This window comes from Marmota marmota, unplaced genomic scaffold (assembly GCF_001458135.2).
Source record: "Marmota marmota marmota unplaced genomic scaffold, marMar, whole genome shotgun sequence".
Classification (NCBI taxonomy): Eukaryota; Metazoa; Chordata; class Mammalia; order Rodentia; family Sciuridae; genus Marmota; species Marmota marmota.
The window spans coordinates 12,348,187-12,362,322 of record NW_026000241.1 but is presented as its reverse complement, the minus strand read 5'-3'; the positions used below and the strand labels follow the sequence as shown (position 1 = coordinate 12,362,322).

The 14,136-nt window shown below is 43.4% G+C and overlaps 1 protein-coding gene across 13 annotated transcripts in view; it reads left to right on the top strand.

Moving 5' to 3' along the window:
* Trak1 (trafficking kinesin protein 1) overlaps nt 1-14,136 on the top strand; it is a 173,179-nt gene that overhangs the window by 100,665 nt on the left and 58,378 nt on the right. For 3 of the 13 annotated variants that reach the window (XM_048795509.1, XM_048795508.1, XM_048795504.1), the window contains exon 1: nt 9,656-10,020. The exons of the other annotated variants lie outside the window; for them this stretch is intronic. In XM_048795509.1, coding sequence (XP_048651466.1) covers nt 9,957-10,020 — 64 coding nt within the window. In that variant the 5' untranslated portion in view covers nt 9,656-9,956. Of the gene's footprint in view, nt 1-9,655; nt 10,021-14,136 lie in introns of those variants that run through there. 13 annotated transcript variants of the gene reach the window in all.

Sequence of the window (14,136 nt, the reverse complement as noted above, 5' to 3'; positions counted from 1 at the left end):
TGTGGGCGGCCTCTGTTTCTTAGTGAAGGTTTTCTTTTCTTCTGGTTCTTCAGAGAGTGCTATGGTTTGGATCTGAAATGTTCCCCAAGGGCCCGTGTGGTAAAGGCTTGGTCTCTAGCCCTTGGTGCTATTGGGAGGTGGTGGAACCTTGAAGAGGTGGAGTCTAGTGGGAGAAAGTTAGGTCATTGGAGGGGATATTGTACTCCAGCCTCTCCTCTTCCTCCCTTTGCTTCCCAGCTGCCATGAGGTGAGCAGTTTGCTCTATCATGCTTTCCCCGCTATGATGTGCTGCCTTGCTACAGGCCCCAAGGCAACATGGCCTAGCAACTGTGAACCGAGGCCTATGAAACCACAAGCCAAAATAAACCTTTCCTTACAAGTTGGTTGTCTCCAGTATTTTATCACAGTGACAGAAAGCTGGCCAACATAGGGAGAAAAGTATTTTGAGTGCCAGTAGTGCAGTATCAGAGGCCACCAACCAACTCAACTGCCCTTGAACAAATTACTCATGATTACCTTGGCACTAGCTTTTATTATCTGGAAATTAATCAGCATTAAACATTCTGTGAACCACTGAAATGTGTCTTTGACAATTTTTTTACCCTCTAGTCAAAGGTATTCTATAATGAAGTCATTTTAAAATTGTTCTTTTTGTTTTTTTGAGTTTCTGCTCAGGTGGGTGGTGGAAAGTTCTGCACGGGTGCTGATGCTGATGGTCCTGCTTGGGTAACCAGTAGTTCTGCATGGGGGAGTAGTTGGGAGACCTACTCTGAGCTGAGGCCCGGAGCCCTGCATGGCCCGGTGACCGTGATTCCTGCACTGGAGCAGGAATATCGCTCACTGAGAAGCAGTATTCTCACTACTTGAGTCCCAGAGCATGGAGTGACACAGAATGCTGCCTCCCTCTGGCCCGCCATCTTGGATCCTCCAAGTTTTTTTGAATTTCTTAATTTGAGTTTTCCTGTCATTCATATACATATATATATGAATTAATAGTTGGAACTTTTAATTCTTATTTTTATAAATCATAATGTTGTTTGTTTTTTTCAAGTGAAAATACTGTTAAATTGTTTTCAAGTGATAATTTAGGGACCATCTTAAAGAATTCTCAAATTAACACCATAGAAATATTTATCTAACTCTCTTAAGTTTGTTCTAAATTACCTGGGACTTTTTTCATTAAAATTTCTACATGTAAGGTGTAAATTTTAAAAAATCGGAAACTATTGAAAAAGTTTCTATATTTATGGAATGAAGCCTTCAAGGGCAGAGCCCATGCCTGCTTGAGTGGATCAGGACCTCACAGTCAACAGGTGCTTAATAAATACTTCTGAAGTAAGAGAAAGTACAGAAAATGTGCCTTTAAATGGAGAACAAACAAACAGTGTTTCTCCTTTTTTTGAGAAAGAGATCTTTCTATTCTACATGTGGATTTAAAATTTTGCTTTTTTTTTATAAGAAAGATAGGAAGTAGGAAAGTTTGTTTTTCAATGACATTGACCAAATTAGATTGTTGTATTGTGTGCATGTACAAATAGTAATGATGAGTTCCACTATTGTGTATGATTATAATGCACAAATAAAAGAAAGTAAAAAAAGAATAGAAAGATCATTTCATCTGTTGTCACCTTCCAACAATTGCCTTCGTCCTAATGAAAATGAAGCAAAAATTGGGGCACCATAATATGCACAAATTGATAGATAAATAGCTCAAAGTGCTGACATTCTGGGAGAGGGAATGGCAGTAGTTTTATGAGACGGTGACCCAGAGAAAACAGATTGTGTGTGTGTGTGTGTGTGTGTGTGTTCGTTCATCTGTGCAGGGTAAGAGCCTGCTAGTACAATGAGGAATCTGTTCTCACTCAGACTTGAGAGTGGCAGGGCAGTGTTGAATGAAGGAAGGATAGAAATATGGGGTAGGGTGCAGATTGTGCTAGGGAAGGAAAGGGAACTTATTGGCCAGGGAGAGGTTTTCAGTATCATTTGTTAGCACAAATAATGCATACGTGATGATGTCCTTGTAAAAAATAGCCGTGAATTTCTCTTATGCAGATGCTGAGTACTGGGGGTGCTCCTTCTTCCATCCCTAAGACCTAGGGCCTTTTGTTCCCAGGAGCTGTGCCTTCTCTCCTCCTGCTCTAGCCCCACGGGAGCAGACTCTTCTTAGGCCCAGGTTTCTCCACTTGAGGCTGGCACTGATGTCTTCAGGATCAAAGATGGAAGCAGCATGGCCCTAGCTGCACAGTCACTTCCCACACGTGAACCACACAGGGTGGTGACGCCTACACCCAGCTGTGGGCCTGGCAGCCACACTGGGGGGATTCAGGGTGCCTGTCTGGGAAGGTGATCAAAACAGCCACATGTCAGAGTGCCTGACAGCACCAGGAACCCGGGCACAGTGTCTGGTGAGCTGGGCAGTCAGATACTCACATGATGGGCATACCTCTCTTGTGGCCCTGCCCTTGCCTTGTCACCTGTCACCTGACAGCTTTCATTTTGTTGTTGTCGTTTTTGATCAAACCAGATTCCAACTTTGAGTATCCCCTTCCCCTTCATTTTCTTTTTAAGAACAAAAATGCTTGGCAAGCAATTCTCTACAGATTGACTGTTTTCCTTTTCATGTTAATTCAGCACGTCAAAGACAAAACTGGAGCGGACTCAGGTGGGAAATTGACAGCCCAGCTCACACGCCATCCGCTCCTCCTGGTGATGGGCACAGGCTACTGTGGTTTAGCTGAGTTTTGGCAGGAGTAGAATTTGGGGCTGTTTGAGCTTCTGGTTTGTTTGCTATGAAGCCTGAGGCATCTGCTAAGTGACCTGCTGGTCACAGGAATGAGATTTCTCATCCAGCCCTCCCAGGCTGACAGGAGGCAGACACAGAACTGTGCAGGTTGTACTGATATCCTGACGCATGTCAACTCTGTTTCTCCTCTCTGTCTTCCTCAGATGCAGGGTTGTTGTTAATGGGGACTGCATTGGGACCTGGATTCATGGTGCCCTGAAGTGCTTGCTGAAGGTCTTCTTCTGGCTTATGGATGCTTTTGTAATAGCCAGGCTTTGTTCCCCACCTTCCCTTGCAGTGGGGGTGCCTGTGCCTGGAGTGAGGGGGAGATGGTTGGGAGGGGTAGCTGACAGCAAGCTGTTCCTTAGCAGCCTGCCTTCTGCCGTGGGTGCTCAGTGATTGGCAGTGGCAGCGTTTTAAAAAATAAAGATCAGAACCAGAACCATGCAGAAGCATCCTGCTTAGTTAGTTTTCTGAAGCAAGTGAGAGAAGGCCTGCTTGCAAGGCTGTATTTCACGTATGCCCCGTGGCCCCCTTGGGGCTGTCCTCTTCTGTCTTAGCCTCCAGGTTGCCCTCGTATGAGGTCAAAGTGGCTGTGCTTTCTGAAGGGAGGAGAGCTCTGGAGACTGGGAGTGTGTTGCAGAGGAGGCTTGGGACACCCCCAGTGTGGTCCTGCAGCAAAATGTCTAACACTTCCACTGAAGCACTGGTGCTGTGGGTTTGATTTGTTTCTTGGTGACTTCTGAACCTAATTTTTATTTTTTCATGGATCTAGTCATCCTTACAGACATTGAAGAACATACCTTCTCAGAGTAGTTCTATTGGTGTTCCAGGACTGCCATAGCAAATGACTGTCAACCTGGTGGCTTAAAACAGTATAGATTTATTCTCTCACAGTGCTGCAGACCAGAAGCCCAGAATCCAAATATCAGCATGGTTTGTTCCTTATGGATGCTCTGAAGTCTGAAGGAGGGAATCCATGCCTCTTTTGCAGTTTCTGGTGGCTGCTGGTTGGTGGTCCTTATCATTCCTTGGCTTATAGATACATTATTCTAACCCCCCAATTCCACCACCCCGCCAGTCCTGGAGATTAAATCTAGGGGCATTCTACCACTGAGCTACATCCCCAGCTCTTTTTAATTTTTATTTTGAGACAAGCTCTTGCTAACATGCTTAGAGCCTTGATAAGTTTCTGAGGCTGGCCTCAAACTTACAGTCCTCCTGCCTTAGCCTCCCATTACAGGTACACACCATCATGCTCTATACTCAATTCTGCTTTTTGTCTTCAGGTTACCTTCTCCTCTCTGGTCTTTTCTCCTCTTCTAAGGACACTTCCCATTGGATTTAAGAACCACCTTAGTTTAGGGTGATGCCATCTTGAGACCTCCAATTTGATTATACCCACAGAGCCCCTTTGCACATAGGTATAGCTTCCAGGTGGACATACCTTTAGAGGGTCTTCCACTTTCAACCTAGAGCCTTTTTCTGAGATGGCCACTTCTTTCCCTTTGGTTACCATGACACTTGGTCCCATCCTCATGAAACATTCATCTGGGACATGTCTAGAAACATGAGGTTGGTCAGTGTTTCAGTGTTACAGTGTGATAGGGTTACACTGAGCTCTCATTTCTCAGGAATCTGGGGCCCTGTGTGGGCAGTCGGGTCTCCTCTGGAGCCTTCTGGATAATCCAGTCCTGGCTTTGATCCTCCTCCCACCTGGGTGTACTTTGTGCCCACAATGCAAGTACCTGCCTCCTCGTTCCATATCCGCTTGGCTTATTCATAGCCTCCCTACTCAGACACGTTCCCACAAGGCTTTGGAGAAAATAGTGGCAGAAGCAGAGCAGTCATACATACCTACCCAACTTCCTAAAATGGATTAGAACCAACTTCCTATTATAGACTCCTTTCTTTTATATTTCGGTTTGCCTTGTTCATTTGTTGCTCTTTTCGTCTTGATATTCATTATGAATTCATGGCCTTTACAGACTCAACTTGTTCTCTTTAGCTATAATTAGTTATCTTCTTTCTTTCTTTTTTTTTTTTTCATATTCAAACTGTCACAACTTGGCCTGCAATTTTCCTCTTAAACTGTCTCCTGTTCTCTATCACTTCCACCCACACTTTTGGGAATGGTCTTTGTGTTCTCAAAACCTGGTATTGCAGGCCTATCTTGGTGTTTCCCTGTCCCAAGATATGCAATCAGCAGCTCTCCAAGGAGCCCTGGTAAAGTCTAACCCAAATGTGGTTGATGTGCTGGTGATGGGTGGAGGGCATCTTTGTTGGGCTACTTGGGTAACAGAGCTAGAAATAATATTCTTTCTTTCCTTCTCAGGATTGAACCCAGGGATGCCCTGCCACTGAGTTACACCCACAACCTCTTCTATTTTATTTTGAGACAGGATCTCACCAAGTTGTACATGCCGGTCTTGAACTTGTGATGCTCTTGCCTCAGCTTCCCCAGTAGCTGTGATTATAGGTATAACCATATCCAGCTTAGTATTATCTTCTTAACATCACAAAGCCACATGGATATTTTTCAGTTTCAGTCTTGCTTTTCTGATCATTTTTAAATTTTGTTTCCAAACTTTTCAAATTGTTTTCTCTATGAGATGCCAATTAATCTCCTTTAATTGTACCTCTTCTCTTTTTCCTCCTTCAACGTTTTCTCAATCACTTATTGAGGAAGTGGAAAGGCTCAGGTGGTGGGCTCTGCACCTGGTGTATATTAAATGCTCTTGGTATTTGCTGTGTGATCCTGGACAAGTGATTAACCCACCTGAGGCCTAGTCCTTGTCTGCACGGTGTGGGGGTGAGTTGGTTGTAGGGGCCTGAGGATCCAGTGGGATTTAAGGGAGTGAATGCCTGGAATGCCTTCAGCACTTGTAATTGGTGTGGTGAAGATGTGAGACCGAGAGGTAGCAGGCCGGGGGGTCAGTGAGGCTCCTCTGGGGCTGCTCCAGGAACTTGTCTAGCACAGGTGGTATTGGGGAACAGGGTCACATTTGGGAGGAGGTTGTCCAAGCCTGGACCAAGGGAGGGGCATAACCCTGAGGAGTGTTGGGGTTGTTGGTGTGGATTTGCAGCCAAATACCCCTGGATTTTAACGTTGGAATCATCTCCACAGAGCTGTGGATGGATTATTTTCTCCTTCTGAGCCTATAAAATGGAAATTTTGATATAGACACTTACTTCAGAATTGCTCAAAGCCCATAAAATTGGCCATAAGTGATGCTGTTTCCTTTATGTTTATTATACACTTGGTTTTGTTTCTTAACCATTTTCTTGAAAAGCAAACGGAGAATGCGTAATCTTTGGACTTGGTGTAAGTCTTTTTTTCAGGAGTGGGGATTGAACCCAGGGGTGCTTAACCACTGAGCCACATACCTAGCCTTTTTTTGTATTTCATTTAGAGACAGGATCTCACTGAGTTCCTTAGGGTCTCGCTAAGTTGCTGAGGATGGCTTTGAACTCATGATCCTCCTGCCTCAGCTCTCCGAACTGCTCGGATTACAGGCATGCCCCCACACCCAGCCTTTGGTGTAAGTTTTGATCAAGAATGTGTTACTATTTAGAAACAGCCCCCCCCCCCCCCGTGTCCTTCTACTCTGCTCATGAACTCAATGCCTTTGAATTAGATAGGCTGGGAAAAGTGTATAAATGATGTCTCTCCTCCTTTCCCTAATTATAGCTAGAAATTTATATTCTCTTTTTAATTGCTCCTACTGGCTTATTTCCTTTTTTTTATAATATATTTTTTTAAACTTTATTTTTTTTATTTATTTATTTATTTTTATGTGGTGCTGTGGATCGAACCCAGGGCTTCACACGTGTGAGGCAAGTGCTCTACCGCTGAGCCACAACCCCAGACCCTGGCTTATTTCCTTTTCTAAAGAACTAGAGTGACAAAGATGATCACAACTAACATTTATTGCAGCTTACTTTGTCTCAGGCCCCTGCTAAATGCTGTGCATGCATTAATTAAAGCCCCACCCTGGCTCTGCAGCATGTGCTGTCATCATCCCCATTTAGCAGATGAGACTGATGTGTCTCACAGGGTTGCAGAGATGTTGATTGAGAAGTCTGAACCAAATCTTAGGCCATCGGATCCCCAAAACCCTGTGCTCTTAACTGTGAAATTACACTGTCGTCCATCCATCCATTATTTTTATTTGTTTTTTTATGGGTGATGGGGTATGAATAAAATATTAAAGAAATTCATAGCATGGTAAGGTAAATGTGCCAAGGCCTCCTCTGATTTTCATAGGATGCTTTGAGGAGTTTGTATTTCTCGTTCCTTTATTAATCTTCACGTTCCAAATTAATATTGGACCTTCCTTCCCAGACATAATGGATCGAATCTGTTGAATGTCCTGGTTTTGGAAGAGACTTAACTGGCAATTTGTTTATTTGTGGGGCCTGTCATCATCTTTTCAGAAATTCTGATTAAACAGACCTTGGAAAACCTCAGGACACCAGCTTGTGCACACCTGTTCTAAGGAACAATACATGAGAGGGCACCCAGTGGTTTGCTGTGGGGCTGTTGAGGAAATACCAACATTGCCAGGGGAAAGGTGTTAAAAAAACCAATGGAAGAGACGAGATGTATTCAGATAATGGCTAGTTATTGGGGGATTAAAGTCATTGCTGACTTCTGATGTCCTAGAAAACTTTCAATGTGTCTCCAAGATCGGGGGTCAGAGAGAGCGATTAATCTAAGTGCAGGAGGCTTTGGGTCTGTTTCCCACTTTGATCATGGAGAGTTTGGAGTTGGGTAGTGGATGCCAGAGCAGCACCTGGCCTCCAGAGAGTGGGGGCGACGGCTGGAGGACACAACATGAACAGGAATGGCGCCATTCCATTGTCCCCTATATATATATATTTTTTAACTTTTCCAAAAACTTGCTAACAACTTGAGTCAAGATTCATCACCGTCATGGGTGGGCCTCTGTCCACACATGGGTGACTCCTTACCTGCTTGTGGTTGCGGCCCCCTGCCTTATCTTCTCTTTTCCCTTCTGGTACTTGAAGAGGCTTTGCTAGTTGATAGTGGTAAAGAGATAGAAATCTTGCAGTCCTCAAGTGGACAGGATGCTGCATAAAGGCTGGGCCACCTGGGCTCAGTCACCTGCCTGGAAGTGATAAATCAACATGGCCCTGAAGGAAGGAAAGGGCACCCAGTGGTGAGAGGCTTTTGGAAAAGAGGCAGGGGCTAGGAAGCCAACATTAGGGCAGCACTACAGGCTTTTTAGCTTCCTTTGATTTAGGAAGGTTAGATATATTTGGACAAGGAATAGATTCTAAGACTCTATGACACTATGAATAGTGTGTGTATAATGTAGTTTTTCCTCTTAGGGTTTTTTTTTTTTTTACACTATACACATATATACATAAGCACATAATTATGTATATTATATAACACACACACACAACTCACATGCATATGTATCTGTGAGTTCTGCATCTGCATATTTAGCCAACTGTGAATTGAAAATATTTTTTAAAAACTGTGTCGTGTGCAGAGCGTTATGCTTATCATTAGTCCCTAAACAATGTAATATAATAACTATATAAACAGCATTTATATTGTATTCACTATTATAAATAGTGTAGAGATAATTTAAAGTGTAGGGGGAGATGCATAGGTTATATGCAAATACTGTGCTGTTTTATGTGAGGGAGATGAGCATTTAAGGATTTTTGGTTTTCATGGAGTCCTGGGACTAATCCCTTGTGGATACCAAGGATGAATGTTAACCTGTGTGCTGCTGATGACACCTACAGAGACAGACCCTGGTCAGTGAAGTAAGTAGTTTGGTTTAGGGCAGGGTTGTCAGCCAGATGGCTTTGCATCCAGGGGATATTTGGCTATGTCTTTAAACATGTTTGGTTGAAACATTTGTGGGTTGGAGGGTGAAGCTACTGGCATTTAGTGGGTGGGGTTCAGAGATGTTGTAAAGCATACTGCAATGCCAAGGGCAGCCTTCTACAACTCCACGTGTTGAATATTAAATTTTAGACTATCATAAGTCTAAAATCTGTTGAATAATCCGGTGTTTCATTTTTATTATGAGACATTTGGAACATGTCAGTCATTTAGAACTAATAGATATTAACTATTTTTCAAGGAAATAAAGCATCACAAGTGCATTTATGAGGCCAGTTTCAAAGCCCCATTCCCTCACTCCTTCCCCAGAGGCAACCACCTTCCTGAAGGTGGGCTGCTTCTTTCATGTGTGAGTTTTTGTGTTTTGATCACACACGTCGGTGTCCGTGGAGCAGGATATTGTACTGTCTGAGCTCTCTGTAATAGCGTTCTCCTCTGTTTATATGTTGTATGCTATTTTCCCAGAAGTTTGAGCAAAGGCATGAACACAGAATAGAGTGCTCTTATCTAAGTGAAGTTACCATTTTTGAATAACTTACATTTTCTTTAGGTGCTGGTCACAAATTTTAAGAACTGTTTAATGGTTTGAACCAGTTGGAGGAAAGAAAACCAAAAGTATGGTTTGCAAATTATAAAAGGGGGCATTTTCCAAATGTAGAAAATACTTTCTGTAGTGACCCTGAATTGAGCAAATGAGTATCTTTACTTTTGTTTGAGGCAATGATAGTGCTAAGCCCCTAGCCTCCCCACCACCTGCACCCTCTCTTTCCCTGTGTGGCACCTCTCAGCCTCTGCTCCCAACATCCTTGGAAGACATTTCCTCCATCTCTGCATCATTTTTCAGAGACGGCCAGTTTCTATGGCAACGGTTAGATTGAAAGATGAGTGGAGAGCAGGAGGCGAGGCTTGAGTGAGACTGCTGGGTGGTGGTGTGTGTCCCTGACGTCACCCTCCGGGCGTCTGGATAGGATGATTCTGGCTACTCCCATTCAGGGCTGCTGTCCAGTGCCGCTTTATTAGCAGGGCTGCCAGAGTCTCGATAGCTCTGCAAATTGCTTCCCTTTCTGCTCTCCCTGTCCCCCTCCCCGTCCCCCATAGAATTTTTCTTTCCGCTGCCCCTTTTCTGTTTTGGCTCCAGACTGTTATTAAGAATGCACAGCCTAATCCTGGTGTGTCTCGGGATGCTCTCCTGCCCAGCATTCTGGAAGGGCAGGGAGGCATGGCAGCGTTTCACTTGATGTCGATGGCGCTGTGAAGTCCGTTCCTCCCTCTGCAAGAATACTGACTATGCAGAAATTTATCGAAGCGGATTATTATGAACTAGACTGGTATTATGAAGAATGCTCAGATGGTAATTATGGCCCCTGAAATCCAGAGCAGGGATGTGTAGGGGTATTGTCTCTCTGAGAGGGGTTCCTGAAACCTTTCTGGGGAGATAGGCAGAAGCTGGGGGCACCGGAACTGGCAGGCATGCATGGCTCTGATAATTTGGAAGGCATGGTGGGGGAGATGGCAGGTGGGCAGGGCTTTTGACAGTGGGAGACTTCTTTTGCAGTATGCACATTGATTTGCTTAGAAACAGGAGATGGCTTTGGTGTGCTGGGCTTACAAGCGGTGTACTTCTAATGGATTGAATTCCCTGGCGTAAGACGTGAGTGTGTTGTTGATGCATGTGTGGTGTGCAAGTAGAAATGTATTTGCTGTGGTCCATGCTTTCAGAGGGGTTAGGGAACTAGAGACTGGACTGGAGCTGGCTTCCCGGAAGGTTAATTGCAGGCCTGGAGGAATCTGCCCTTTCTTGAGTCCAGACCTGGGGACCACTGGGAATGCTGGGGGGAAAGGCAAAAATAGCTTCCCACTTAGCAGGTGATTCAAATGAATTTTGCTTGTTGGATCCAACAGAAATTGAGGTGGGAAAGTGTCGGGATGGGCAAGGAGAGACTGTGTCCTGTCACTGTCTCAGTTTGTGCAGAGAGGGTGTGGCACATTCCAGAGGAGACTGCGTGGAGGCCAACTTGTACAGCTGGATGGGTCTCAGGAGGTTTCAGGCACAGGAAAATAACACAGAGAGGCATGACAGGGAGGGGGTCTCGGCTCCCATGGTGTTGGGCGTCAGCATGTATGTTGCACGCTTAATCTGTCTTCTTGAACTTTTTTCTTGAAAATGACCCTTAAACCAAACATCTTTACAAGAGACACAATTAAGAGGTTTGCTCTGAGGGTCTGTTCCCCAGTGATGATATGTCCCCAGTCTCCCATGAGCCTTTAATAGGTAAGGTAACTGCTTTTTAATTGAATTGGAAGTTTTAGATTGCTCCAGCCATGACTACGTTTGATTAACCTGAATGATGTAACAGGCTGGGAGCTGGCCTAGTTAGCCCTAGAACTGCATAATGATTTCTTATCTGCAGATTTTTGCTTTGACTATGGACTATAGGAGAGAGGCCAAGAGGCTTTCTCAGGGCATTTATATAAATGTGCTGAGAAACTTTACCACTGTCTCCTAGCTTTACATGAAGATGTTGTCATGTTGGGTCTGTGTGCATCTTCAAACATCTTTAGTAATGAGGATGGTGGACAGCTTCCAGGGTGTTGAGAGGAAAGGGTGAATGAATTTTTTTTTGAGGGGCGGGGCTGTTAATTTTTGAAGCAAGTTCCCAAGAGGTAATTATAGCTCCAAAAGGCAATTATAGAGATACTTCTTTGGGGAAGCCATCATTGACCCCCTTCTAGTTTCCTTGATGATTTGTGGCTTATTATCCCTTTTATAAGTTTTTAAAGTAAGCAATTAAATATATCCTCAGTGTCCCATTGGATCAGGGAGTATTGGTTCCAGTGAAATGCCTGTCATTGACCTGTGGGTGAGCTGGGTGTGGCTGTGACTCCTGTTGAAGTGGGGAGAAGGTTTCTTAATGTCTGGACCTGGCTCTTCACTGTTCTCTTTACACACTGAAATAAAGCCAGCCAGTCTGGAGACTGAGAGGAGGCCTGCTCTTCTCTGAGTGTCCATCAGAAGGATTTTTTTACCCAGCAGTTCCTCAGTGGCATGTTTTGGCCCTGAGGCCCCATGACCTCTCCTTTTCCAAGAGCAAAGGAAAACGGAAGCGACAGTTCATTCATCCAGGGATTAATAGATATTGATTACTGTTACTGTCTGAATGTGTGTTGAGCAAAAACACTTGCTCTTCAGCTCCATCCCATTGTTGGATGAAGGGGAGAGAATGGTTGGGACAGAATTTACAGGGACAACTGACACTTTCATAATCCCACTTAAAAGATAGGTAGCAAAATATGATAAAAGGAACTGAAATCCAGAAATCATTGTTTAGGAAACTCACAAAAGGGGGATTTTGTGTGTATAGTAATTTCATGGTTATTTGTTTATACATTTCAAATTAGTTGGATTCTTTCCTGGTTTTAGGCAGGTTGCCCTAGAAGTAGTATTTGCCCTTGTTTATGTGGGTCTTTTTAAATTGCAAAATAATAGACACACAGCATTGCTTTGTACATCTTATCATTTGGCATTTGAATCAATATTGAGGTAAACTCAGTGTGGAGGGAAACTTCTGAGAAACTTCTGAGAAACTATACATACTGATAAACAAAGGCAACTCAAATGTTTTGAAAAAGATCCAAACTCATTATTTATTTCAGAGTTACTGACTCTCACTTAAATTGCACCATTAGCAATGAAAAAGTAAGGTGTATGGATGGGAATAGAGGTTGCAGGCCAATTAGGACCCTTCTATAAAAGTTGGAATTAAGTGGTGGCTGTTGTTCTCTCTGATCTTTGAGGTCCAGAGGAGTTCATCTCCTTCATCAATTTTAGTTTTGGTGGTCTTGCACCCATCTCTGTGCCCCCACCTCGTAAGACTAACAAAAGGCATGGAGCAGGGACTTAAAATAATAAGAAATGGAGAACGCTGATTGCTCAGTACCTTAAAGTAATTTTTAGAGATTCAAAGTGGCCAGCCATTGACTACATATAGCAGTAGCCTTTACACGATTTGCACACATTTACAGTTTAAACTTGGGGGGTGGGTCAAACTTTGAGGTTATTTAGATTTGATGTTCCCTCTGTACAACAGGACCTTTAAAACTTGGTAGATCATTGAACATTACCCGCTTACTGAGAAAGCAGATTCTCAGACTCCTTTCAGACTGGGAGAGACCTTAGGAAATCTGAATGCTCTGAGTGATTCTTATGTCAGGAAAACTGCCAGTCAGTGGAGAACAACCCCAGGTACCAGGGTCTGGAAGATAATTCTTTAGGTCAGTTGCAGAATCTTACATCAACTACACGGGTCCCTGAAAAAAAAAAGTGTGCTTATGAAGAGTGAAAGTCTTTTTATTTTCAGAAGGCTTGGGTTCAAGTGCATGTCCTTAAACAATCAGATTGCATTTTGTAGTTATTCTGGGAGGATATAGCGTGATGGAAAGAGCCCTGGCCTGGAGTCTGTGTTTGAAGCTTGTTCTGCACTTTGTGTGGCATGTGGTTTAGGTGCCTCCTGGGACCTCTGGAACTTCTCTAAACCCAGAATCCACCTCTGGAAGATGGGAAGAGCCAGTTGGTTGGAGCCTTTGTGAAAAGTAGAAATTACATATGTAAAGTGAAAGCTCTTTTGTAAATTGTGAAGAGGCAGCCAGGCCAGGACTTAATTTTTTATTTTCTCAGAAATAGTACAGATTGTTAAGTTCCTTTAAAAAAAAAAATCCTTTGAAAATGGAAATGGCTTTTGGGGCAAGGTACAGTATTGCGACCACCTGTTCCTTGTGACTGTTACCTCTATAATCAGACTTGTTCTACATCCACACTTGCCCTGCCCCTTTTTACAGTGTTTTCGATTTGAGTGTTGGGGCAAGAGATGAGGTTTAGTTCATGGTGATTTTACAAAATAGGAAACTCTGATGGATTGTTGCCAAGATTGTTCTGATGAGTTCTCACCCTGCAGTGGAAGTCCATAACCACAAGCAAGGGTGATCATGGGGTTATTTGCTTGATTTCAGTGACTTCTAAAATATCACCCAAGATGGGGGTGGTTGTCTCCTGAGAAATTTTGTTAAATGCATTTTAAGCATAAAATGCAAAGCTGTCCTAGGGTTTTGAGGCAATTTACATAATTTTCCTGCACCTTCTTTTCCCGAGTGTCATACAGTGGAAACAGACCTCTGTTTTTTTATCTTGTGTGAATTGCTTGATGCACCCTTAGAAGTAGAGATTGATTTTAACTTTTTCAGACACTGCACTCTCTTAAATGGCTGTTCAGGTGATTTCTTTTTTAAAAAAAGAATGAAACATAAACAGTTTTGTAATGAAACTGTTTTATCACTTTCCTCAGTAGAGATAATGTCCTCCCTCTGACTTAGAAGCCAAGGATGAGGGAATTGACAAGAGGAACAAAGAAAGCCCAGAATCCAGGAGTTTGGGACTTAGCTGTTGTTTCTATTTATTTAAAGAGCATAAACC